A 27,342-nucleotide genomic window follows, 5' to 3' on the forward strand; every position below is an offset into this window, starting at 1 on the left:
ACCTTTAAAACTGTTTTGTAATGTAAGCAAAGAGTGAACAATGAAAATGAATTTAAATCTTACATGCTTTCGGTCACATTAACTCCCTGCACAATGTAATATTGTATAAACACAGGCAAATAGTCCAAACTAGCTATGGCAATTGTTCCTCAGAGTGTTTTCTTTAGAATTATAGAGACAAAAAATAYGACAAGTAATGCCAACAATACTATCTTCTAACAGCCCATCTCTAGTGAAACTCTAGAAATAATTTTCAATAAATTGGCCAATTTGAAAATTAATATAAAAATTCCCAAAATAATGAMCTGGAATAGATCTTCATCTCTTCATCTGACCTAAGTTGTCTTTGCTGAAGATCTCCCTGTACCTCATCTCACTTAGTTCAATAATTAGTCCAAACTGTCAGCTAGCAGAGTTTCAGTTAACAACAAAATATGGCCTGGAGATTGTCACAGTAAAAGAGCAAGAGTCAAACAGCACAATGCTTAACTTGTACAACAAAATACGTAGCCATGACACTAATTAAAAAAATTATTTTCATTCTAGGAGCCCAAGTGTTTAAATGGAACTGTCCCATTATCACACTATCTGAAAGCTCTTCCATGTCAAATCATGATGGTGGAAAATAGTAAAATTCTAGTAGACGTCACATAAACTTCTGCTTTGCTTTCTGTTAGATCAAAATCCTATTTGAGATAAGTTGTTCTAAGAACTTTTTAATAGTAGAAAGATCTTCTGAAGGAGAGAGGTTGTGCAGTATCCCCTAAAATGTTCAGATTCTTCTGGATTCTCTGGATAGCTATGTCATAACCAGATACCCTACTGAAAATACTTTATGTTCTCTTTTCTTTACCCTTATTTCATAGCCTGAATTGTTTGAGATGAGTTAAGTTCATACTAAAAATTCAGTCTTTGATAAGAAATGTAGACAATTAGTTACTTTGATACCTGGGATCAAGACCTGGATCTGAAGGTCCGTAGAAGCTTATTCTGAAATGCTGGTATAAATCTGTCAGAAGTATGTGCATGTATACAGTTACACAATTTTAAGTTCATAACTGAAACAACACCTATAAAGGAAAATGAACTTTTTGATCTATTTGCTCATCTCCTACACGACAAGGATTAATTATATTTCYGAGGTTCTCATTCTCATATAACCAACATATTCCTCTCCAGGAAACCGTGAATTAACCATAGATCCTACATGCAGTGGGAGTCAAAGATCTGAAGTCTCCAAAGAACATAAGTTATGTGCCTATTTTTTGACTAACAAGTACCAAAGAATTTGTCAAAATACATCAATTTGTATATTTRATTTCTTGTGCAGACAATTTATGTCAAAGCAGAGGACTGTTGACCAGGGAAAGTTTATGATTCTAACAAAAGCTGAAGTTTTCAGAACTGCTTTTGTTGATGAAATTAATCTATAACTGTAATTTTCAGTATTTTCCTCAAGACAATACTTCTCTTGCTGATCTTAGCTTTGATCGTTTTAAGCCAAGATTGTGGTTCTTGGGAATTCAGGTAGCAATGAACAAATTTACACAGTTCATTTCAAACATGTTTGGCTCATCTTACAGAAACTGATATTCTTCCAGAACTTTAGATATTGAATGAGATACTAGAAAAGGAACTTCTCTCCACTCTAAGATGCTCTAAACTTTGAAAGCTTAGCTATGGCTTCAGACATACTGGTACCAATTCACCTAGTAAAATATCAGCTGACTTTCTCTATTTCCATTTTCATTTCATAACATCTGTTCTGTTTCCTGCTAACTATACAGCCAGTCTCTTAATAACTTAGTAGGTCTCACGAAACTAACATCTCTTTTTCTAATTCTGCAGATATATGGAAACCCATTTGATCGTAATGTCCTGAGTATAGCCTGGTTTCTCTTTAGAGCACACTTCTCTGATAAATATAGAACTGCAGCAAGTCTGAAGAGGCTGTCCTTTTCCTAACTCTTCCACTGGCCCATTGAGTGGCCTGTGCCAAATCACTTTGCTTTCCTGTGCTTCTTTTTTTCACCCATAAATTGAAACTCATAGCAATGCAGATAGCATAATTAACTTCTTTCATATGCTTCTTTGMGATCTACTAATGAAAAGCACTGTATAAGAGCTGTGAAATAGTATCACTTTCTGAAGTGGCTCTTTCTTTKTTATGTATTTCATTGGAATCTTAGAAAGAAAGAATTGAAGTTCTTGATTGTTGCATGTACAGATTTATTTTGCAGTCTGTTCCATTTGTAATGTATTGCCTGTTTGTTGTATATGATTGTCACTGTCATGACCTTATCCCAGAAAATCATCTCAGATGACTGAAATCTTTAGAATTTGACAGATGTTAACTGACTGAGTCTGGCTCCAGTGTGCAAAAATAYGATCAAAAGAATCTGTACATGGTACCAATAGCTGATGGGGTTAATATAGGAGGATGCCAAACCACAAGTGACATCTCAGGCCATGTGTTCATGCTGGTAAGTTGGTGTGTGGTTCCAGCATCCACTACCTCAGGGTGTGCAGAGCTATTTCCTTGCATCTTCAGCTTGAATTCTGAATTGTTAATTCTGGCAAACTAATATCTTCACAGGATGAAGAGAACCTTTTCTAGGTGTGTGTAGTTGTGCACAATCCAGTGTATAGCCTACAAAAGATACAAGCTATTTTTTTTAATATCTGTGCTTCTCTTTCCCAGGGTACTATTCATTTCTCATAAGCACCTATGCATCAGTTATGGTAATCTGCAAAAAGGGAAGGGTGGGCTCAGTTGTGCAATGAGCATTCTACCCTCAATTTTAACACGACTTTTTACCTGGGGGACTTCTGTGCCTATAGAGAGGACTGTTGCAGCTGAGCCTTGTGCTAGGCCAATATCGGCTAAGACATGCCAACATGAATCACAACCTGTACTATAAACCATGTTGGAGGGCTGAGTGGATAATCACGTAAACCAACAACCACAGGCCTCTCAGATGCACCCAGACCTCACTAATGATATCTTATTGACTGTCACCATGTGTCAGAGGRACTTTTATGTGATCCTGTATTACTTTGGGCAGATGATAATATACCATAAATTACATATAACTCTTCTAAGCAATCTTCCCTAAACTTTATACCATATCTGCATAGCAATCGCAGGGCCAAAACTGAATTTCTGAGTGTTCTTTTATCCAGAAAGCCATCAGAGCCTTTAACATGACTCTAAAACTGGAGAGAGCTTCTTACCATGGTATATTCCAACCTGAAGGTTTACAGAGAGGGTATGCTGTATTCTTTGCATTCATCAGTGACACTTGAGCATTGTACAAAAATCACAGTCACCATCTGAGCTTTCTTCTTCTCGTCTGAACAAGATGGTATGGCAGTCTCACTGAATACCCACAAAGGTTTCAAGGCCAGCTGTAATGTGTCTGGTGGGTAGTCAGGTGGATTATACTGCAGCTTACCAAGAAGTTCAAATATTATGAATTGGCACTTAGAAAAAAAAGTGGTCACTCAAAAAATCTTTTAAAAGATACCTTGAAATGTATCTAGATTGACTATAATCTACCAAGGCCTGYAGAGTCTTCCAGACATTTATTAAACTACATGCCACAGCACAGTCATCCGTAACTACAGGCGAAGCATTGTGCGGACAGCAAGAGCACCCTGTTTGCCTTTTGATATCCTTCACAGTTAGCAAATGCTATTTCAAAAATCACTCATTGTACAAGGTGCTCTGAAGCAATTTGCTTCCATCTGATATTATTTAATTCAGATGGTTATAAWATAAGGTGGTTTTAACTGTAGTTATTCTGAGACACTAATGGAACTCAAGCTCAAATCACCTTGAAAAAGCACTTGGAATGTATTACACTTAAAATAAATGTGTTCTTGAGAATTTCATGTGTTTTCCAAAACTATAGCCTAATTCAGATCTCCCAATAGTTTATATTTGTGTGAGTAACTCCAGTGAATTAGTGGCAATATGCCAACATAACCCTGGCAAGTGAGACCAGAAGTAGACCATGACTTTCCAGATACATTTCTTCTAAGTAAGTCATTTATTTTTTTTCATTTGCCAAGACAAAAAAGACCTGGCAACAAACGCAGAACTATTTGTAGATCTGACAGAAGAAACTTTTCCAAATACATCATTTTACAAGTAGAGTTCTATTTAAATTTATGTAAAGATCTTCTATGGCAAATTAATTTAAAAAAAAAAAAACATGGTTATTATGAGGCAACTGTCATTTCATATGGTTTGGTCTTAGATGAGAAAAGCATTATATATATAATATGAAATGACAAAGAACAGCCATTTTTTTGGCTACTAAGTCAGTAGCCAAAAGATGTTCMGTGTTTGACATCACAGGAAAAGAAAAAGGATCTGGACTAAAATAAAAAAAATAAATAAATAGCAGATTCTTGTTATGCATTAGTAGGCCTTCTTCTTCTACAGAAAATTAAAAACGAATATTTCTATATACATTTCTTTAAACTATGCACAGAGTCACACTATGGTGCCTAAATTATTTCTTAATTTTCAAAGTCAATTTTATTAGTAAATTGGTGTTGTTAATAAAGCAGCCAACTCAAAAGGCCTTCTTGGCTAGAACTTCCAACGTCCCAAATAATGCATGGCTRAATTCAAGTGGGAGAGACATTTAAATTTTTGTTTTTCCTAAATAATAAAATCATACCTGTAATAGTAAACATATCATTAGAACAGTTTCCTCTTTTTAAAAAAAGCTTGTGGGGAAGCAATGAGATGATACCGATCAGCTGAAGAGAGTATTCTACATGCTATTAGCCAAATACAGCGGAAGGAGAAATGGTGTTAAAAGGCAGAAACTCAGAGCTGTCCAGACAGTAAGATTGTTGGCTGTACATTAGAGAATATTATCTATTACATTTATGCAAAAATGCCTAGAAAAACAAAATCCTTTGATCTTAGTATGTTTCATGCAGAAGAAGTCCACTCTGAAAAGTGAGGCAAGAGTTCACAGCAAACTCTTCCTCCTTCAGAGATACTGAATCCAGCTCTGCCCGGAGACAGATGGTATTCATCCAGAAGTTCTAAAGGAAATAGTAAAACTATTAAACATGATGTGTAACCTCTCACTTAAAACTTTGCTGCCAGAGAAAAGGCATTTTGCAAAAGTAATGTCAATGTTTATAAAGGGCTCCAGAGAAAATCCATGGAATTACAGGCCAGTCTGCAAGCCTGGCATCCACAGAAAGAAAACTGGTGAGTACTGTAAGAGCAGATAAAAATCTCTGGACACATTCTCTACACAGCTTGTGGAGAGGAAGGTCACACCTTGCAGCGTTAGAGAGCTGAGCCTGTGAACAACAAGATCCAGTTTGTGTAAATTGTAACTACATAGTCATTGGGATGTGCACAAGTCATTTGGTGCAGACCTGTTACTGGTTGAAATCAGTGGCTTCTGAGGTGAACTATGGCTCAGTTCTTACCCTTCAGCTGTTTGGGTCTCTCCCTCGGCTTTGCCGTCCGCCCCTGTGCCTCTGGCTCATGTGCTTTCCCCATAGTATGGCCACACCAGCAGGTTCCACCAAGCAGGCTGTGTCCAAGTCGCACTGGTCTCTTTAGTGTTCTTGTGACAACATGAGCTCTCTTGCCACGGCCGTCCTACACTGCTGGTGTTGCAGGTTTCACCCCTCGTGCATGCACTCGGGGAGCATGCCTCATCACTGCAACAGGCCAYCCTGTGGCATGGGGCTGGGTGAGGTGACACTAAGGGGATGGACCCCCACCATGCTGGGAAAGATGGTCCTTCAAAGCTTCCCACGTATGGCTGAGACACAAACTGGCTATATAGTGCCTGTTGTACTGAGCTCACCCCTGGCCATCCTTGCACCCTTGTGAAAGCATGCGGATTAGCACCCAGCATGAAACCAGATTATGCACCTGTGATGACCACCTCAGTCCAGAACTATCTGAGATGAAAGGCAGTATGCCAAGTCTTCTATGAGAGTCCACCACTGTCTGCTGATTTATCTCTTTCCATATAGAGTGGTCATGGCCGGTGTTTTTATGCACAGGCTAGCACTGTCACTGCCACCTCCAGTGGGCTCGCATTGGCAGGCAAGTGGGGAAGCTGCCTGCCTGCATGTAGCTCAAGGCAGCAGGACTAACAAAATGTTATCTGGACTTACATATCTAGAAAAATTGAGCTGCAAAGTGAACATGGCTCTGGGATCTCTTTGCAAAAGTGGAATGCAACAATCTGACTTCCTCTTTTCTCCTCAGGAAAAGAAAGGTCAAAAAGGTACTCTTTCCTTAGGCTGCAGTCAGAGGCCAATCGCTTGGAAGCCAAGTTCCTGGCAAGCGTGAGTGTCACGTGGATCTCCAGATACAGTTCCCATGAGCCATGAGCAATGGTAGTGATTCAGTGGTGACTGCACTGCTAAAGATCTGAACAGTTTGGTAGAATACATATGCCGAGTTGCATGGTTTCTCAGTGGCAGTCCTAGCTTGTATGCATGCTTCACGATTCTTGTTTTGTTTTTTTTAGCTTAAAGCATTTTTCCCTTGCACTGTGGGCAGAACACACAGCACTGAGCTGTTATATTACTTCTTGGTTTGTGTCTTTATTGCTTCTCCAGGAGGACTTTCCAAAGATCTGAGATGGTTTGACATGTGCATCAACCAATATCCACAAATAGTTGTGGAGGACTGTTCTGGGTTGAGGGAGCCAAAGCTGGCATAGATTTGCATGCCAGAAAGAACTAACTGAATCATGGAAGCAGGAGTTCAGGACCAATTCAACATCCTGATCAATTAGTAGACCATTGGTCTGGAGTGAAAGAGGGAACAACATGATTAAAAGATGAGAAACAAAAAGTAAGAAAGAAGCTTCCCCACAGAAAGCTTTGCTGCAGCTGTTTTTCATTTTCATAAATGCTCTAGAAAATATGGAAAAGGGTGAAGTGTAAAAGTTCTCTGCTGATGCTACATCATTTRGGAGAGGAGAAAAGAAGGCTGACTCTAAAGAGTTGCAGAAAGCTTTCTGATAAAATGGGAGAATAAAAATCAGTGTAAATTTGAAAATTAAAATTTGTCAGGTACAGTGTAGGGCTCTAAACTAGCTAGTACTATGCAGAAAATAGACTATTGAACTCACAATAGATTCCTCTATAAAAATATCAATTCAATTCTCAGTAGTTATAAAAAAGCAAATAAGATTACAGGAATTATTAGGAAAAGAACAGAGGAAAAAAACAACACAAAAACTCAGTAGAATGTTATTTAAATCTCTGGTCACCTGTTATACAAGACTTAGGAAGAACTAGAAAACCTCTATCCCTGGGCTACAAYGTTAATGAAAGATGTGAAACAGCTTGTTTACAAGGAGTGAGTGACTAATCCGATATCGTTCAGATACGAGAACTATGAGCTGTATGGAGAAGTTGGATACGGAATGGTGATTCACTGTCTGCCGTAATACAGTGAGAGGGAACAGCCTCGGAGGAGTTCCTTTAACAGCGCTCCATTTCTGGAAGGGTCTCAGTGATCCCCCCATCTGGGCTTCCCTCCTGGTCAGTCACGGGTCTCCCCAAGGGCGAGAGCCACCTCGGTAACATCCCCCATGCTTCCATTCACCCTGTTTCTTCACTTCTTTTTAACCAGGTCTCGGGGGACTCGTTGCAGGACACTACCCAATCCGGTTTAGTAAATCTGGAAGCCTAGTAGACAAGAACAAGTGCACACGCTCAGACTATCGCTGACAACTATAAAGAAAAGTTTAACCTTCCTCTTTAGTATAATATTGCTTCCTCCCAGTACAGGAATAACCAAGCTATAACTCATCAAGATACCAGCAGTTAACCTCTCACCCCAAAAGTACAGTGGTGTACCCTGTATAAAAACTGCAGATTAAAAATGAATGAAGAAACAATCCAATCTCAAATACCAACACATATATAGAAGAAAGTAATACAAGAAATACTGCTAATATTAGCCATTCAATACAACTGAAATTGAAAACGTATCCAATTATTTTTCTAATGTAGATCTAATAGAAAGTGCTAGGAATCAGGAAGGATCTCTAGGACTTTAAGAATGAGCTCAGAACAACAATTTGACATCTTGCTTACAGAAGGACTCTAATTCCATCACAGGCTATTTAATCCAGTAAAGGAATTGGTAGACACAATTATCCAGCCTGTGTTTTGCAGCAGGTCAATAAYTGTAATAATTTAAATTATTATAATGGTTTCTTTTGATACGCAAAGATCTCAGACAAAAACAAATTAAAATTCAAAGTCATTCAAATTAGGTTCAATTTTATAATAGAAGGAAATGCCCTAGAAATATAAAGAGTTCGCTGAAGTCACTCTCAAATAAGGAAATTAAGAAAGTAGAAACAGTATTTTCTATAGAAGGGGTTTCTCAAAGGAAAGAAAAGCTGTTAACCAGAAGTTTGGGCAGCTTAGACTAAACTTTCTGCATCTTGCTGTTACCTATCAAGAACAACATCATCATCAARCGTAAGCTCAGCAATCCTTTCTAAAAAGCAGCCGTTGCTTTTCCTGTAGACTACCACCACTAAATCAGCACATCTCCTTGCTGCCGCTTCAGGTATTTGGGATATTATAATCAACTGCAGTGATTTGGCTTACTGACTTAATTTGAAATTCACAAAGGAAATGTTCAGGAAATACTAGATAATTCAAAACTAATTCAAAACTGACCCTAAAAAAATAAAATCTGCATTTCAGTAAATAAGGAATGTTTGGCATTTAACAGAGTGCTTGATTAGTAACATCCATCAATTAATTAATGTATGCATTAATCATATACCTCAAAAATGTAAAGGTGAACTAGACAACTGAGAGAAAATCAGTTGTTTTCAGAGACCTCAGTAGCTAATATTCAAGCTTAGTGCTCAATTATTGTGAAAATGGAAACATACCTAAACTTTCATTTCTTAAATATATTTTTCACACATTTTGATAGTCAAAAAAGGAAAAAAAAAAAAAGAAAAAGAAAAAGTGTCATTCTGGATTGATTTCCTACCGGTATGATATACCTTTGGACTGGAATTGAATCCTGCTGGATTGAATGTTTCTTTCTGGTGAGACAGTTGCAATGTGAGGTACATCATATACGCTGCCAACTTGAGTCTGTGYTATCTCAGATTTTAAAAGCTGCAAGAATTTATGCAAGAAATAGAAACTTTACAATAAATTTGTTAAAGAAATGAGAATTTAGAAATTAGAACTTTAGCTGCAGCTTTTCAGCCTACTCTCCTACCTACCCGTTCTAGTTAATGRCACTGCACATTAAGGCTGGAGAGCTGGAAGAGAAATCCAGGCCTTCCAGTCTTTGTGTTTCARCTTTAAGAGGTATGAATAAAACTATTATTACTCTTCCTATTTAATTAGAAGAGATTTTATATGYGAAATCTGTTTTCAATTGAGTTATAGCAGAGATTAGTTTATAATAAAATRTTTTGCCATGAGCTGTGTGTACTTCATCTCTACCTTTCTCTGAAAAAAAATCCAATAAACAAAACTGCAGGTTAAAATCCCATAACACTGTTGAAACACCAGAYAGGATGATGTTTGTGTCTTCAGAAAACAGAACTAATAAAAAAGAATTTCTTCTTAAACAACAAAGATCATCATGTTTTACACTAACATATAACTGATGTACAGCGGTTTATCATTTCATTAGGTTTACACACAAGTTGTATACAACTCCTCGCGCCGAGAAAATCCATAGGCTTCTGTTTGTATTAACAATTCTAATACTTTACTTTTGTAAGGTTTGATCCAAAGCGCATTGGAATTAGTGAGTCTTTCTGTTGATCTGCTAGGTTTGGGGTCAGGCACTTACAGAGCTTTCCRATGGAGTTAGTGAAGCGCTTCACCAAATGAGGTAAATAGCCCTTGTTTTTCTGAGCCAGWCCGCAGCCAGTCTTTGGTTCACTTCGAAAAACGTAGAGCAAATAATTGGCTTTGTGCAAGGCATGCAAAACCTTCACAGTGTTTTTTTTTGTCTGAGCCCTTTTATTCAGCTCCTCTTACCATTTTACGTTTTGCTGCCTGAGAGACTGATTTATCGCTCTCATCACTTGCTGATCRTGATTTATTGGCTGTGGCGTAACGGACTTCCTCTGAGGAACATTGCAGGTACGGGAGTAGAAGCAATCTTGCAAGGGGTTAATGTTATAATCTTGTTCTAGTCTGTTTATAATCCCAGCAGCAGGCCAGTATCAGAGGAGGGTGGATCTCAGAAGGTACGGGAGGAGATGTGTGTGAGTGTGTGTGTGAGTGTGTGTGTGCAAATGTGTGCGTGTGGAGGTGAAGTCACGCTTTGCTTTTCTGAACCTCAAGTGCCTTGTGTGCCACCGGAATAAATCTCGCTCTGAACACAATCCTGTGTGCTGGATATTCCTAATGGATGGTTAAAAGAGCTTACTTGTACTACCAGCTCGCTCACAGATTACTACGGAAGATGCCACCGAGAAATGTTTGTGTTTACTGAGGGAATGGGCAGATAGTCAYGAACCAGCCCTTTTCTTCACAAACGCTCGCCCGCGGATTTCGAAGGATGGAAATTGTTGATGACAGCTTGCTGGGGAACGCTACCAATCTTTCTGCTTTCCTCTGTGATATCATCTTGGAAAATGACACTTTYTTCTGTGCAGATGATCCACCTTATCCTTCTAAAGGTATGTGTAGAAAACGGATTTTTCAGGCAGCATTAGCTCTCACTGAAAGCAGAGGTGCTATAGAGAAAACCAGCTTCATGAGGCTTTTTCTGTGAGGGAGTGCAAAATCAACTATTTGCTGGTAAGTTAAAATGAGAAACAGGCAGGCAAGGTTTTAGTATATGCTAACTTTCCCACTTAAAAATCCAGCTAGAACAAATTTCAGTTAGAATGGAAAAGTAGCAAAAGCAGTGTTAGGCACAACATGCAAACAGCTCTGCTAAGGGCTGCAAGAAACATTTTTTACTCTTCAAAAAATTCAATAGCAGCGGAGCTATCTGATCTGATACCGTGTACAAAACTGATTAAATATGAAATTACAACACTCTGAAGCTGAAAAAGAATCATCTGTGTATTAAAATGCTTTTGATTGCCATCTCGTTTCTCACTTTTGTATAAAGGAGGAATTTCCATTGCAAGTGAGTGGTGCACGCTAAGTAGTTTGAGCAGAATTTGCTTTTAAGAAGTTGTACGTGGTTCTCCAAGTGTCTGCCAGGCTGCACGTATTGTATTTTAATACTACGCAATTCAGGAAGACCAGAATAAGTTTCAGAATTTCAGAACTTCCACTGTTTTCCATTGGTGTAAAGACATAAGCCCTAGCAGAAGCTTTACCTTTTGACTGAGGATGAAACAGGTAACAAAAGTGGGCTTCCTAACTGATTTTTCATTGTGACAATTTTCAGATTTGCATCAGACCATTCGGATTCTGCTGTAYGCTTTGATATTTCTGCTCAGTGTTTTGGGAAACATTCTTGTCATTACGGTGCTGATAAGAAACAAGCGGATGAGAACAGTCACGAATACGTTTCTGCTCTCACTAGCTGTCAGCGACCTAATGCTCTGCCTTTTCTGCATGCCGTTCACCCTCATTCCCAACCTGCTGAAAGACTTTATTTTTGGAAGTGCTGTTTGTAAAACTGCCACTTACTTCATGGGTAAGTCTTGGAAGTTTGTACTTATTTTGAAGATTATCTAAAGAGATATGTGAGAAGCCCGTTAAAGACCAGTAAAAAGCTGACTGTTTCCATCTGCCACTGAACAATTACCAGTATCACTAAGAAACAGCTGTTTGGTGTGAATCTTCACGGCGCTGGTCTCCTTCATCTGATCCAGCAAAACACAGAGGCAYCCGCTTAATTTGAAATACGTACAAAAGTGTTTTCTGGACCAGGTTAAGTGACAAGTGTTTTGCAGGCTCAGGCTTTAATGAGGAACACGGCACCTAGTCTTGCTTGCCCAGCGCTGACAGAATTATTAAGTTTTCAGGTTGCCCAGCAAAAATAGCAGCGTTGTGCAGTCCTCGCTAAAGGCAGCTTTTGCCCACAGCTTTCTAGTACAAGAACACAGAGAGAAACAGAGAAAAAAAAAACAGCCCAAAGTAGATCTTATTTGTAGAGCTGGCAGTTAGAGCAAGCACTGCTTAAAAATCAGGTGTGATGAGAAGACACCAGGAGACCATAAAACCCAGAACCCTCAGGGGGAGGTTTTACAGACTGGCTTTAAGAACCACTACTTATATATGCCTTACTCTACCCCCTTCGGCTGTCGAGGTAGAGCCAGGAATTTCAAACTGCCTGGGCTACAAGTGTCTGGGTAAGTGATTTTGTCTCACTTTCAATACTTCTTTGTGCTTATTTCTTAGAAAAAGAAAAAGAGAACACTGTGTAAAGTTTTTGCTGACTTAGAATCACCCTGGGTTAATTACAGAAACCTAAGTTCCCTTTTCAACCTGTGCCCTTGGGAACTTCGATGTAACATGAAAGTACACATGTAAAGTGTGGGAATGGGAAATCAACATCTTTCCGTAGATAAAACCAATAAAACTAAAGGCCACCGTTTAAACAAATGATAATGAATTGCTGCCATGAATGCCATAAAAGATTACTAAAGCCCTGTCATCTTTCTCTTACTTCACATTGTGTAAATTGCTTTATAAAACGTCCARTGAACTATTTTCAAATATTAAGTTTTTAACTGTGATTCTGATTTTAAGAGTCGGAATGTGAATGTTTCCCATGAGCRTTTCAGGTTAACAGAGTTTTCTGTGGATAAAAAGACACTGACATCTGCTTTGTCACCTGTGATCTTCATCTTTCATTTTAAGATGCAGGTAGACTTTAAATTACAGATGATTTTTGTAAAGCAAACTGTAAAGTTAAAATAACGGCATTTTATATTTTGACRCAAATTAGACCATGCACAAAGATGATGAAATGAAATTGAAAAAAAAAGAAGGCTCACTCAGTGAAAGAGAATTTGTGACCTCTTGCTGATGTCACTGTTCAGTGACTTAATCAGTATGAAATTTTAAATAATTTAGCTCATAAACACTTTCCTATACTTTCATTTTTTCTAAATATGCACAGAAAGTTAGCAAGAGTAGTTGAATATAACAGGAACCATTCAAAACAGAATAACCTATTTATTTTATGTATATAGGTGTCTCCGTAAGCGTATCTACRTTCAACCTGGTTGCCATATCTTTGGAGAGATACAGTGCCATYTGCAAACCTTTACAGTCCAGGGTCTGGCAGACAAAATCTCATGCCTTGAAAGTGATTGCTGCTACCTGGTGTGTTTCTTTCGCCATCATGTCACCATACCCAATCTACAGCAAACTGGTACCTTTTACCAAGTACAACAACAGCACAGCAAATATGTGTCGGCTCCTTTGGCCAAGTGATGTCATTCAGCAATCTTGGTAAGATGTGACTGTTAGCAAATGCATGCTYATCTAGTGGAAAATAGGATTTCATGGTAGCATTAAGACTACTGAAAATCAAGCATTAACTTTTAGCAAACATTCACATTTCTATCATCAAGCTTATTTAGAAAGTGAAAAAATYTGATTTTTAAGCTGCCTACATTTTGACACTTGTATGACTTTTGCTTCATATAGGCATGGTAAGATGAAGGATGATACTTTTATCAGGAATGATACCTAGCCTGGCAATGGTTCTCAAACTGTGGCCTGCTAAGCCCTTACCATCACTGTAAAGAAAGCATCTATCACTTTTCAAGTAGGAATAYTTCCTGCTTTCACTCATTCTTATGTAAACTTCATATTTTTAGAAAAATCCTTGATTAATCTTAGAAAGACACAGATGCACGYAAGCACCCTTCTGTGTGCTGCCTGGCCTGTTAAAGGTTTGCCTAAAGGTCCTCTGAAGCAGAGAAGAAGTAGAGTATGGAAACATGGAGAGACTGCAAATGCCCCTGAGAACAGAATGAGTTTGGTGACTTAGGATGGTTAGAGGACAGGAGCGGTGAGTAACGAGGGGAGAGGCAGTGCTCAAAGCCTGCATCTACACAGCCAAGCAGAGTAACTAAACAGGAGCATTCTCAAGCAGCAGCACTGTTTAGGTGTTGTGGCCTTGCATAGTGGCCAAACACTTTAACGGATGCGGAGGAAATGTGAGAGGTATTTTTGCCCAGTGAAGATTAACTGGGACTGTGAACAGGGTTAAGATATGTGCCCCTTCAGTATGGGCACATCTACAGGCACAGAAAATCCGTATTAATGATTTCAGGAGTCTCAGGTATTCGCCAGCATGAGCACAKGGGAGGAGGAAGGCTGCAGGGTGAATTTCTCTCCTCTGCTGTATTGGTGTAGACCCTGAGGTGCTTCAGGGAGTCTGCACCAAAGTCCCAGTGAGCAGAAGAGATGCAGGCTCTTGACTATATGTGAACAGAATGATTTCCCCAACTTCGAATCCCCTTAGGGAAGCTGCTTACGATTACTCACACGGGAGAGCAGCGGGTGTCGAGGTGCAGCCAAGTGACAGGGGCTCCCTCTAAAGAGGGGGTTTTCTGCCCCAGGAACCTCCCCAGGGGCCTGTGTGGCTCCAGGGACGACGTCCGGATACCGGCTGCTCCATCCCTCTCTCTGTGCCACAACCTCATCACCACAAAGCAATAACCACGAGCACCAGCAGCTCATCTGAGGATGAATAGCTGCTTATTTGGTTTCTGTTGGGCAATTTTACATCATTCAACCTGTCAACAGGGGAACAGGAGAGAAGCTTCTGTTCTGTCAAAAACTTCTTTTATCTTACCATGAAAAAATTTCAGCAAAACCTTTAAATACCCCTTCCCCAAATGCTAATATAAAGAAAAAGGAGCTTTTCTCTCGGACTCTCTCTTGCGATTCTTTAGGTACACTTTCCTGCTGCTCATCCTCTTCCTTATACCTGGGATTATAATGATGGTTGCATATGGCCTGATTTCTCTGGAACTCTACAGGGGAATAAAATTCGATGACAGCCAGAGAAAATCTGCACGAGGTAACAGTACATTTGCATTATTTTTTTTAATTAGAGTTGAAGGTATGAACAGTAGTCCTGAGGCTACCATGAGCTATAAACAGGAGAACTTCCTATCTGCAGAAATGGTTATGAACAGTTATAAAAACCTATCATCAGATGCATTTTCTTGGTCAAAGTGATTCTATTATTCCCTCTAATGAATAATTCTTTAGCTATAGGTTGTTTGACAAGAGCTCAGATCTCTGATTTGCTTGTTATAGAAATATCCAGACTTTTTTTCCTAGCAAATGGATTAGGTTCATTTTTTTGCTAATAAATAACAGGATAAAATTGTCAATTTAAGATAGAAACATATGGTTTTGAAAACTGTCTTCAGTGAATACTTGAGTGAACAGAGATCATACTTCTTTTGCCTCAAATTGTATAGTTAAGACCTGAGAATGTTGGGAGATAGTGGGCCCAAAGCAGCTGATATATGACAGTGACAGAGTAAGGACGGTCCTTTCTTTGCAGTAGCTGTTTAACCAGGAATGAAGCAATTTGTCTCAGACCTTCATTAGACTCCATTCTGTTGTTTGCACTTTGAACCACTGTTCAGAAATATTTTGCCAACTATTTAAGTATTAATTTACACATACAGAAAGAAAAACAAGTACCAGCAGCACCAAATATGAGGATGGCGATGGATGCTACTTGCACAAAGCCAAACGAAAAAGAAAAACGCCATTGCAGCAGCTCTCTGCTACTAGCGGTAGCAAAATAGACCGGGCAAGAAGCAGCAGCTCTTCTGCCAACTTAACGGCCAAGAAACTTGTCATCCGCATGCTGGTGGTGATAGTGATTCTGTTTTTCCTCTGCTGGACACCCATCTTCAGCGTGAACGCCTGGCGCGCGTTCGACACCACCTCAGCAGACCAGCGTCTCTCAGGAGCTCCCATCTCCTTCATTCACTTGTTGTCCTACACCTCCGCGTGTGTGAACCCCATCATATACTGCTTTATGAACAAGCGTTTCCGTGTGGGTTTTCTAGCCACTTTCACCTGCTGTGCTAAGCAAAAGCCTCCTGCGATGAGAGGGGAGGCTGGTGAGGAAGAGGAGGGGAAGACGACGGGGGCCTCTCTCTCCAAATGCTCTTACACACACGTGAACGTTTCTGCACGCCCCTGAGCGGCCTCCRGAAAGAAGAGGCTACAAGTGGCCTATAAAAATTCAAATATTTATCATCTGATCTTGGGAAGTGACTGTGGCCTGTGCTGAACACAATTTCGTTCTGAAGAAATAAAATGCTTCATCTGACAGTAAATGCAGAGAGAATTCCATGGGAAATGGATGCTAAAATCTGAGCTTTATATCTCCTTCCCTTCAAAAGGACAAAGGAGGAAAAGGGCTCTTCAAAGACAAGGGACTTCATAGAAAGCCCTGGAAGATGGTATATTTGTTATAAACTGTCCTGGAAAGAAAAAAAGGCATCCTTTCCTTCAACAGTTTAGCTCAGTTTTTAGCTACAGTTCTGAGTATCTTATTAAATTCCCCATTATGTTAATAGAGTCTCTTCAAATATGCATACAAAACCTGTGTTTTACTGTCTGCACTTCAACATCTATGTGTTATAATTAAAATCTTTCAGTTACTGTCACAGTATTTTTTCATATTATTTTTGCTGAGCTGATACATGTTGAGAACATTCTGCTGTTGTAGTTAGTTAAGAGAAGAATTCTGAGGTGGAGACAAAGGCCTTCTCCTTGGGAAGATAATGCTTTCATGTAAAATAATTTCTTTTTTTAATAAAATGAACAAAAACGTTGCTGACTTTAAGCATAGATGGAATGCACTCCATCCAGATGGGAACCTATGACAAACTGATATAAATTTGTGTATTTATGGCTTAAATAAAAACCACAGAACTGACACAAAGTGCCTGCACAGGCAAGTGGCAGTTCTGCAGCAAGCCCAAAGGCTTCGGTGGAAAYGCCACATGGGGAAGCAGAGGTATAAATGCTCGGGATACGTGCAAAGAGGTGCTTCCACAAAAAACACAGGACTGGGCACCTAGAGCCGTGCCCATGGTACTAATACATCTCTCARACATATTCACAGTCACTCCTGCTGTGATATTGCACCCATGAAAATAGAAACAGTTAGACGTAGAAAAGCAGAAACAGCACACAAAAAAAMCCCAAATATTGAAAGATCGGGCACTTTGTCAGGTAGCATATGGCTTTACAAAACCTTGGAACAACTATTTTCTCCAAATATACATAACTGTAAGCAGAACACATGGGAAAAATAATGAATGATGTGATTATCGGTGTTGTATTGAGCTAGGAATTCAGCGTCTCTGCGGAGCAGTGCTTGGGTTCAGATAATGCACCTTACTCCGCGGAGCTAGACAGTAGGAGTTACATAAATTATATTTCATTTTGTTTTGTGAAAATATCCTGTTTGAGATGCTTCTGTCTTCTGACTCAATATCATTTAAAAAAATTGGTATTAGACAGAGATTAAATTTGAGCAGAGTGGAATGTAGATGTGGATATTAAATATAACCACTCTCAAGGTTTTTAATCAGACAATCTGCTGTCTTTCCAGAATGATTTTAAATTGAAAACATAGTTTGGGTTTCAGGTGCCTGGATACATGTTCTGCACTCAGCCAGTGCCCCAAGTGGCTTACCTGTACAGCTGTAGCTATTAATTTTTTCTATCCTACTTGTCCACAGACAGGAAATTAAAAAAAAAATTATAGGCACTATCCATGTACAGTCCATAAAAACAAAGCTTTGCCGGCCATGTTAATAAAGTAGCACGTTTTCTGCAACTGGGCTGGGACTGCTGACGTCAATCTTTTGCAAATTCTCACGGAAGTAAATCATGGGATTTAATTCATAGTAATGAAATGAAAATTTAACTTTGGTTAAAGATGCAGGATGAGACTCTCTAGAAACCTCTCCTGCTTGTTGAAACTGAAGGAACAAAACCAGCTCTTTCTGGATTTATGCAGTGAGAAAATACAAAAAAATTATTTGTGAAGTATTTTATACCATTTGAAAGTCTGACTCCTTTGTATATAAAATTGTTCATGCACAGTAACCACATTTTAACAGTTCACTGGATCTGAATATTACTGCGTGCTGTGTAGAGAGGAAACCTGCTTTCGGGTTTTATATTCACTGTAAAACACAAATTCCTTTGTGAAGATGTAGATTTTCCAGCAGTTTCAGAGTCGGCGCAGCTGCCCGTGCACCGTCCCCCGCAGCCCTGGGGACGGCAGGTTCACGCGAAAAGCAAAAGCTGTTGCCGGCAAGGCCTTAATCAGCTCACGGGGCCGCCGGGGCTGCRAAACCCGCGGCTGCAGCGAGCTGGGAGTCTCTCCTTGAGTGCCTGCCGGCAGCGAGCAAGGAGGGCGGATGGCGGTGATGGAGCCAGGGCGGCCGCAGCAGYGGGTCTTTTGGGGTTTTTTTATTTTTTAACCAAAACTCCAGGAGTCRTTAGCCTTAAGCCCGATTCTGTCAAGGGGTAGAATTAAGGTTTTAAAATGTAATATTGCAACCCAGGGGTGCTATCTTCTTATGCCCTGTCTCTTAGCCTAGGAAATTGAAATCTTTCTGCAACCTGGACGCATCTTGGTGCAATTTCCCTGATCTGTGCGTTCCCACAGTCATTCCTGGCACTGACCGTGGTTCGTTCTTTGCTCACGTGTGGTAAAATCCTCCCAACACCTTCAAGTCAGATACTGCTATTAATGGAAATGGATGTTCAAATGTAAATATGAACGGAATAAATAGATATGAAAATAAAAAAGAAACTATTAAGTCTCTCTAATAAGTCTTCTTATTCTAACATCATTTGGTTATGGAGGTTGGAGGGAGAAATCTTATCCTAAAAATTTACTTTTATGACTAGTAGGGAGGTAGCTAAAGACAAATTATTCTCAAGATGCAGAAAAAAAGGCAAAGAAAGAGATTCAGGCAATAAATTTTGGGTGCAGTGACAGGGAATCTCTTCTACCCTCTCTCCCCTGCCTCCCAGGCTGTTTCCCCCTTTACCTTTTCTCTTTTTCTCTATTTCACCTGCCTGTCATAAAATCCTTTTTCTTCTCTACCCTTCCCAGTCTCTGGGTTACTTTCCACCACCAATGACCGCTGCATTTTTCTCTCTGACAGGTTTATTTCGCTCGCGGAGGCCCCTGCAGCCACCCCACGGGCTGGCGCACACCTCGGCTCCTCGAGCACCAGCCCCCCGCGGGCTCCGGCTTAGGGACCCTCTACTCCTCGGGACATCGGTAAACTTTCCTCTTTTTCTCCAGGCTGGATTGAACGGATGCGGGGCTAAGCCTGGGCTTCCCAACACCAGCRGAAGATGTCTCTTCTTGGAGGAGAGCGAAGGACAGTAACCCTTAACAGCTTTGAGCAAGGCCTATGTGAAAGAGGAGGCTACAGCCTCCTTTCTRCTACAGCGTAGTGGTAAGGAAAGGGTCACCAATTTGTCCATCTCTCCCCTCTCAAACATGACCCTGGCCGATCCAATCACGTCTGGCTCAGGTGTGCACGTGGCTCAGCAATTTGCTCACCCTCTGACCATCGCTTTCCTATTCGTTTTTCTACACACATTATTCATTTCAGCTAAACGACTCCAGCTTCTTATGCCCAGTCCATCCCTGGCTCTTCTCCCCTCAGTAGCCTCTACATCTGGCATCTTAAAGATGCCAGAATTTCTGTTTAAGTGGTTTATAAAAAGACCTATTTCCAACATTACCTTTTCTTTCCCCCCCTCTTGCAATGCTTGTTAGGCTGCCTCGTGTTCCTACCAAAGAGAAAAAATGCAAAAGAAATATTCTTGAGCTGTAAAGCTCCTCCGCTGTTGCCTAATGGCAAAGCTGCAGCGCTAGGAGTTATTTCCGTGGGTCTCTCAAGATCAGATACAGCACGAAGAGTTTCCTGTATCTCCCAGCTGTGTCCAAAAAGCACCAATTCTGAGCGAGTGAGACGTCAGCTGTCCACTCTGTGCTGTGAGACAAGAGCAAAACATCTTCGCTGCAGGGAGCGGCTCTCGGGAAGCTCCTGTGGGACTTGTGGCGCCCTCGAGTTCGAGGCTTTCGCAGCCCCTCCGACAGGCCGTGCAGAGTATCTGGCCGCGCTTCCTCGGCTCCCGACCCGCTCCCCGTCCCCATCCCCGTCCCCGCGGCTGCCCCTGCCGGCCCTGCGCTCACAGGGCAGCTCTCGCTCAGAAGAGCACAAACACACCAACGTCATCCTCAACCAACACCGTGTGGCGCGTCCTCTTTTCGGTAGCTTCCCAAAGGAGGCTCCGGGCAGAGCTCCCACGCGAGCAGGAAGCGTCGGTGCCGCACCCGCGGCGTCAGCCCACGCCGGCGCATCGGAGCGCGGCAGCGGCGCCRGCCCCGCGGCCCGGCCGGCGGTTGCACGTGCTGCACCCAGCTCGGTTAACCCACCTCTGCTCGGCTGCCGAGGCCGGACAGGCTCCTGGCAGCACGAGGAAGCTGCACCCGCTTGCAGACAAAAAGCTCTATTTTCAAGCCAGATATGGCCAGTGCTGGCACTGCTTTACCATAAAATCTGTGGCAGCTAAAKGGACATTTTCAGGCATAAACAAAAGGGTTTTCACAGTGGATTTTTAGCAAGGAGGAAGCTCAGCTAGTTTCAAAGTCTCAGCTTCGCTGGGACTGCAGATCTAGGAAAAGGATCCAGAAAACATATCTCCATGCCCTTGTGTTTATTAAATAAGAAACCTGTTTAAATAGTGTCAACTGGTTGAAACAAAATGACACAATCCAGGAGAGACTGTCAGACATAGCTATGTGTTCCCTGGTACTTTTCAAGCATTTTTTTCTTTTTTTTAATTATTTCCTTCCCTTTTTTATTTTTTCAAATGGTAAAAAAGAAAAAAAAGCTGGTGGAAATTCAAAGAACCTTTACTAAAATAAAGGAATTTTAAAGACATCAAATGTTTACTAACACCCCACATAACTTTTTTGCATTAGAGCTGGACAGGCTTAATTACTACATATTGAAGCCAAGATTGACAAGCTTCCACATACTGGAGCTTCATGGAGTGAAAGAAAAGTACAGATATACCGCTTTGTCCACTGTTGCCTTGTAAGATGTATAAGGGATTAATGAAACCAGTAAATGAAGAGAATATTTAGAAAGAACATGCAGGAAGACAAATTTGATGCACCTGCAACTAGAAGAGCAGCTCTACAGAATGCAAAAATAGGGCTCGGAGATATATAGATGAGTGCAGAGAAGGTTTTGGACCGGCAAGACCACCTCGACAGTGAGAGTAAAGGCAGCTGCATGTTGGGTGGGCCTCTATTACCCGCTTTTTGTAGTTTTCAGGGTTATTTTGCTTCCCCTGGCAAGTGGCCAGATTGGCTTTCCTTCAGCCCTGTCCTGTTCTCAGCAGGTTAACACCTATGAGAATCAGACGTCTCCAAGTGGAGGAGCTTGAACTACTTTGTCACGCTGTCTAATCTAGTTGAGGGGCTGAAGGAACACAACATTGCGTCTCTCTGTGCCAAAAGCCCCAAACCCAAACCCTTGCGCACGCTCCAAACMCACGGTATGTTTGGAGAGCTGCCCTCCGTGTCCCGGCCAGGCCAGCGGAGACCTGCCCTCTCCTGCCTCTGACAGACTCACACCCTTGCTTGCACCAGGCAGAGCTGGGCAACACAGAGGACGCAGAAGCCATAAATACTAGTTGCTGTTAGATATGTAGTGGAACATGAGACTCGGGAATTACCTTAAAACCCCTCTGTGGCGCTGACATTTAAGGGTCATTGGAAGAGGCTTCTGTTCACCAGTACCCTGCAAATGAACTTGAAAAAAGGGGACCTTCTGCTAGAGGAAAACAGGGCAGGAAAAAGCAGAGCACTTTATTCCCTCTCCTGCCCCATCGCCAGCTCGCTGCTGGCAAGCCTTCCCCACGCTGCTCCCACAGCCTCATTCGGACAACTGGCAAGAGCAGTCCATTCGACGTCTCGTCTCGCCGCTACCAGCTGGCTTCGCTAGATGATTATTTCCAAAACTGCGTSCTTGCTTAGACTACAGCACCTTGTAAATCCAATTCTTTTGCTAACTCTACCAAGAGCAGCATGTTTTTAAATTAATATAAAGTTACCAAAAAGTAATTTTAGAACTGATTCATATTGTGCCTGTACTTACTCCTAATTTAGTTTGAGTAATTTTGTCTAATCTACTACTACATAAAACAAACTGAAGAACTTTGATATTATTTCCATACGCCTGTGGGCTCAAAGTGGCCATCTGTGCAGCTTCAGACTTTGCTTTGGAGCCAAGAATTGCTATTTACTTACATTTGTCCTTGGTCCTGTCCAGAGGAACATGTTTGTGTAAGTGCCCTGTGAGCACTTTCCTGCGCCTGTGGGACTCTCTCCACCTGTGCAATCAGTTATCTTAGATAGCAGTCGGACGGGCTTTTGAAAAAGGGACCAGACATGTAAATGATACATTTCTTCACCTGCTCACTTAGAAACACCTGCCTCTTAATAATACAGTTAAGTGACTTCTCCTTTCTTCTTTATACCGCAAAATTTCAGAGCAGGCTCAAGGTCCCTTTGCTTCGCTTCAGAGCTTTAATATGAACTTTTCTCTTTCATTTGCTCTACCAAATCTCTGATTCTGGCAATTCCCCTTTTCCATAGGGCACGTCAGACCTACCGCGCTCACACACAATTCACTAGCAAAGCTATATTCAGCCATTTTGTCTGAAATTTTTCAGAAAATTAATTGCTCCTGACATATTTTGGTTAGCCTCAGCAAACTCCAGCCCCACGGTACTGTTATTTCAGGATTTCCCTGTCATCTCTGGCGAGCTACCGTTCTAAAAGGCTTGGAACAATTTACAGCTCCACTTCTCGCTCTAGGGCCCGTCAGCTCTTTCCATGGCACGAAGTGAGAAGTGACAGCTAATCCAGATCTCACAGAGCAGCCTACCACTGCATTAAAAATAAGGAGAGACACACACCTATTTTCTGCATCTCACTCACTGCAGAACATTTTTAACATTACACACTAGCCGCTCTGCCGAGAAGGACCTGGGAGTGCTGGTGGATGACAARATGACCATGAGCCAGCAATGTGCCCTTGTGGCCAMGAAGGCCAATGGTCTCCTCAGGTGCATTAGGAAGACTGCTGCCAGCAGGTCGAGGGAGGTGATCCTGCCCCTCTCCTCAGCCCTGGGGAGGCCTCATCTCAACTACTGTGTCCAGTTCTGGGCTCCCCACTACAAGAGAGACATGGAGCTACTGGAGAGAGTCCAGCRTAGGGCTACGAAGATGATCAGAGGGCCGGAGCACCTGCCCTGTGAGAAACGGCTGCGAGAGCTGGGCCTCTTCAGCCTGGGGAAGAGAAGACTGAGGGGGGATCTTATCGATGTGTACAAGTACCTGAAGGGAGGGTGTCAAGGGGACGGGGACAAACTCTTTTCAGTTGTCCCGTGTGACAGGACAAGAGGCAATGGGCACAAACTGAAACACAGGAAGTTCTGCCTGAATATGAGAATAAAACTTTTCTGTGAGAGTCAGAGCACTGGASCAGGTTGCCCAGAGAGGTTGTGGAGTCTCCTTCTCTGGAGATCTTCAAGGCCCACGTGGGTGCAACCCTGTCTAACATGCTCTAGGTGACCCTGCTTGAGCAGGGGGGTTGGACTAGATGATCTCCAGAGGTCCCTTCCGACCTTATTGATTCTATGATTATAAGTAGTGTGAAGAGATGCAGAGGTTTAGACAGCAGGACAAGACTGAGATAAAATTTTTGGCGCCTAGTGAAGTGGGAGAGGCATTTGCAGGCCCCTGAAAGCAGCTTGTGTCTTTACTGAAGTAAGAGGAAATTAGTTTAAAATGCTGACATTTGACTGTCTCTTTTGGCCAGGGTTAGTAGATGAGACAGTTTACACCTGCAATAGAAATCTTCCGAAAGGGATAAAACTTGCAAGAAATGTTCTAATTAAAAGGACTGCATACCTGAGGTGCTGCTGTTTGCTTGGAAAGCTTGTATGCTCCTTAAGCAGTCGCTACTTCTAATTTCAAATCCGATCTGGAATCAGTCCCATCTAATCCTGCTCCTTCCCAAACAGCAGCCCTCGCAAACAATTTTGGGCTTATATTTGCACAGTGAGGCTTGGCCTGGGTAAGGATGGCAGAATAAAGCACAATTAGTGGTTTCTCTGAGTATCCAAGAGAAGAGCATGTACATTAATTTTCAAGTGTTGTCCTTAAATGCAGGTGCCCAGACCCTCCTCGGCTGTGTCTGGAGCGACATTTGGTTCTGCCCCACATAGCCCCTTTGCAAAGGGCYGTGCGGAGCTTTGGCCTGGGTGGCCACGGGAGCTGCAGTCTGGTCTCCTCAGCCCAAGTTCAGGTCTCTTTATTTTCTTTGGGGTTATTTACAGTAGAKAGAAGAGATTTACTGCTGCAGTATGGTGATTGTGGGGTGGTTGTATTACTTAAAAGAAAAAAAATTCTTCCTTTGTTTTCATATTTAAACTTTCAACTCTTCCTGCAAGCTGATGATCCTGAACCTTCCCATTCAAAAGCTCAGCTGCACACCAGGCTSTCTTATTTAGGTAGTAGCAAACCAGCAAACAAAACATATTCCTGACCAAACAACAGCCAGCGAGACTTTTCTGGGCAGCAGTTTGAGTTTGAAGTCCACTAGCCCGCAGCTTTTCTTATACACAAATCCATTCCTATCCATTGCATTTCTGTCTGTGGTCTGCTGTGCCCAGATCCTTATCGAGGTCCCAAAAGTGCTGGTGGTGATGGTTCTTCAGCATCCTCAGTCACKATGACTTTGCTTTCCTTCTGTGCCCACCAGGTCATTCATGTTGCTGCATCTCAGGGATATAAGCCACTGCTTGAAGAACATTACAGTGCAACTTCAACTGGGAAGTTAGACGAGGTGAGAGTTAGTCACGGAGTTTTGCTATTAAACTGCTGAATGTCAACTTTTTGATAGAGATCAACCAATCCTAGTGAACCTTTTCTGCAGGGAGACAAAAATTCTCCAGTCCAAGACAGAATTTCTGACTTAAGATGAGAGAGAATCAAGTTTAAATTCTTGTTCCTGTTTCAGGAAAAGGACTTAAGCCTTGGCCTCCTCTATGCCAGGGGAAATGGACCCACCAAATGGTCACTCTGGAGAGAGGCTTCTTCAGCTGCTCCCATCTGAGGTTGTATCAACACCTGTGAACTAACCTGAACTGGAAAAACGGAAACACAAATGATGTATCCCTGAAGGAATTATTATTATATTTCAGTGGGATACAAGAGACCTGAACTCATGTCCCAACCTTGCCGCCAGGGAAAGCATCTTGACCAACATTTTACTTATTTTTTATCATTTCCCACATATTTTATACTTTGCCTTAAGGCCCAGTAAAATAAAGCAAACATGCTAGCATTAGGTAAATTCAGTATGTTCTCCCCTTGGATGGCAAACGTGCCAGACTTTACCTAGCAGATACTTCATACGCTGTTTCATATTTTATACTTGAGCTTCTACCAAGGTATTTACTCATGACAGTGAATAGCTAGAGAACTATAAAGACTGTCAGTCAGTTCTGCTAGAGTCCAATATCTCATTGTATTGCTATTCAATTGTTAAGTTCTTTGATTTTTCTCATCTTATATTAAGTTTTTAGAAGAAAATGATTCAAATTCTGCCCATTATGGTGACTTTCCCTAGCTGGTACTGACAGAGGGGTTTCATGTGTGATCATTCCACTAGTAAAAATAAAACAATTTATCTTCTTGACCTATATGGCAAGTATCAGTCAAATTTTAGTAACTGTATCCATTACATGACTCATAAGGGTATAAGTAGCTCCTATCAGTCCTGAAATTTCCAGCAGTCTAACTTAAAAACTAGTGTTCACATTTGCTGTGACTTCTCTCCTTCCATCTCACATAAGAATTTGGTGATACTTACATCTAACTTAAGGTCTAAACTCATTGTTTCAAGCCCTACCTGGAACCTAGACAAACTTGCTTTGTATCAGGATATTACTATATTGTGATGCATAAAATTCATAGTTTTAATAATGAAAAAGTCCAGTTTACCTTCCACATGTCCTAGCACTTTTCTGAAGAACACCTCACAAGCTGACTTGCATTTAAATAYCATTCTGAAAAAGAAGAAAAAAAAAAGTACATTTTCCTAGTAAATGCTGCACTAACAGAAAAAAGATAAATATCAGCACTAACAATGTTCACTCTAATATGGTTGGCCACAAAAAATTTGCTGTTAAAACAGGATGGAAGGACAGGAGAAAGAAAGAGAGGTTAGATTATCATATAGTGTAAAACAAATAAACCTTCCTCAAATCTAACAGATGAAAAACAAAACTCTACCCATATTTCATACCTGTATTTCTCATACAGCTAAACGAACTAGCTGCAAACATATAGTCGCACATAAAWTTTAGAAAGTTGTGATTGCATGACCCATTTAAATTTTTCTTTCTTGTTGTGAAGAGTCACAGTCAGGAAGCAAGTCTAGTCTACTGCTTTGTCGGCCTTACTTTCTGTGACAGGGAAGAGGTAGAGGTTTTTTTCTTTGTTTCTTTGTTCTCTAATTTAACACATTCATTATTTATAGGCTCTATCTGTTTTCTCCAAGTCTACTGAAAAATTGTCAGTAGAAAAATATTTTATGAAAAGTAGAATTTTATCAAAATGTATCCAAGGGCTGAATTTCAAAGCAGTCCAGAATATAAAGACAGCTGGATCACAAGTTTTATGATGAAATATGCGTCATCATACACAGATGATGAACCAGAAGCTGGTTCAGAACAGCTTGAATAACGACTGGGGTATCTGAAAGTAGAGGAACCTCATGATGTTCAACACAGGCAGCATGCTGCACGTAGGTAGAAATAACCCCATGCACCTGTACAGGCTGAGGGCTGGCCTTCTGGAGAGCAGCTCTGCAGAGAAGGACCTGGGAGTGCTGGTGGATGACAAGTTGACCATGAGCCAGCAATGTGCCCTTGTGGCCAAGAAGGCCAATGGTCTCCTCAGGTGCATTAGGAAGACTGCTGCCAGCAGGTCAAGGGAGGCAATCCTGCCCCTCTCCTCAGCCCTGGGGAGGCCTCATCTCAACTACTGTGTCCAGTTCTGGCCTTCCCAGGACAAGAGAGATGTGGAGCTACTGGAGAGAGTCCAGCGTAGGGCTACGAAGATGATCAGAGGGCTGGAGCACCTGCCCTATGAGAAACGGCTGCGAGAGCTGGGCCTCTTCAGCCTGGGGAAGAGAAGACTGAGGGGGGATCTTATCGATGTGTACAAGTACCTGAAGGGAGGGT

At 41.4% G+C, this 27,342-nt stretch overlaps 1 protein-coding gene across 1 annotated transcript; it reads left to right on the forward strand.

The window, feature by feature from the left end:
* The first annotated feature begins 10,564 nt into the window (after window positions 1-10,564).
* On the forward strand, window positions 10,565-16,165 carry CCKAR (cholecystokinin A receptor). The gene is made up of 5 exons (XM_085322713.1): window positions 10,565-10,691; window positions 11,417-11,668; window positions 13,173-13,434; window positions 14,889-15,016; window positions 15,639-16,165. Exons 1-5 carry the CDS (start codon window positions 10,571-10,573, stop codon window positions 16,163-16,165), a joined length of 1,290 nt encoding a protein of 429 aa, XP_085178839.1. The 5' UTR covers window positions 10,565-10,570.
* The last annotated feature ends 11,177 nt before the right edge of the window (window positions 16,166-27,342 follow it).

The sequence above is a fragment of the Rhea americana genome, unplaced genomic scaffold, assembly GCF_003343005.1.
Source record: "Rhea americana isolate MKP2758 unplaced genomic scaffold, rheAme1 scaffold_8, whole genome shotgun sequence".
Taxonomy (NCBI): Eukaryota; Metazoa; Chordata; class Aves; order Rheiformes; family Rheidae; genus Rhea; species Rhea americana.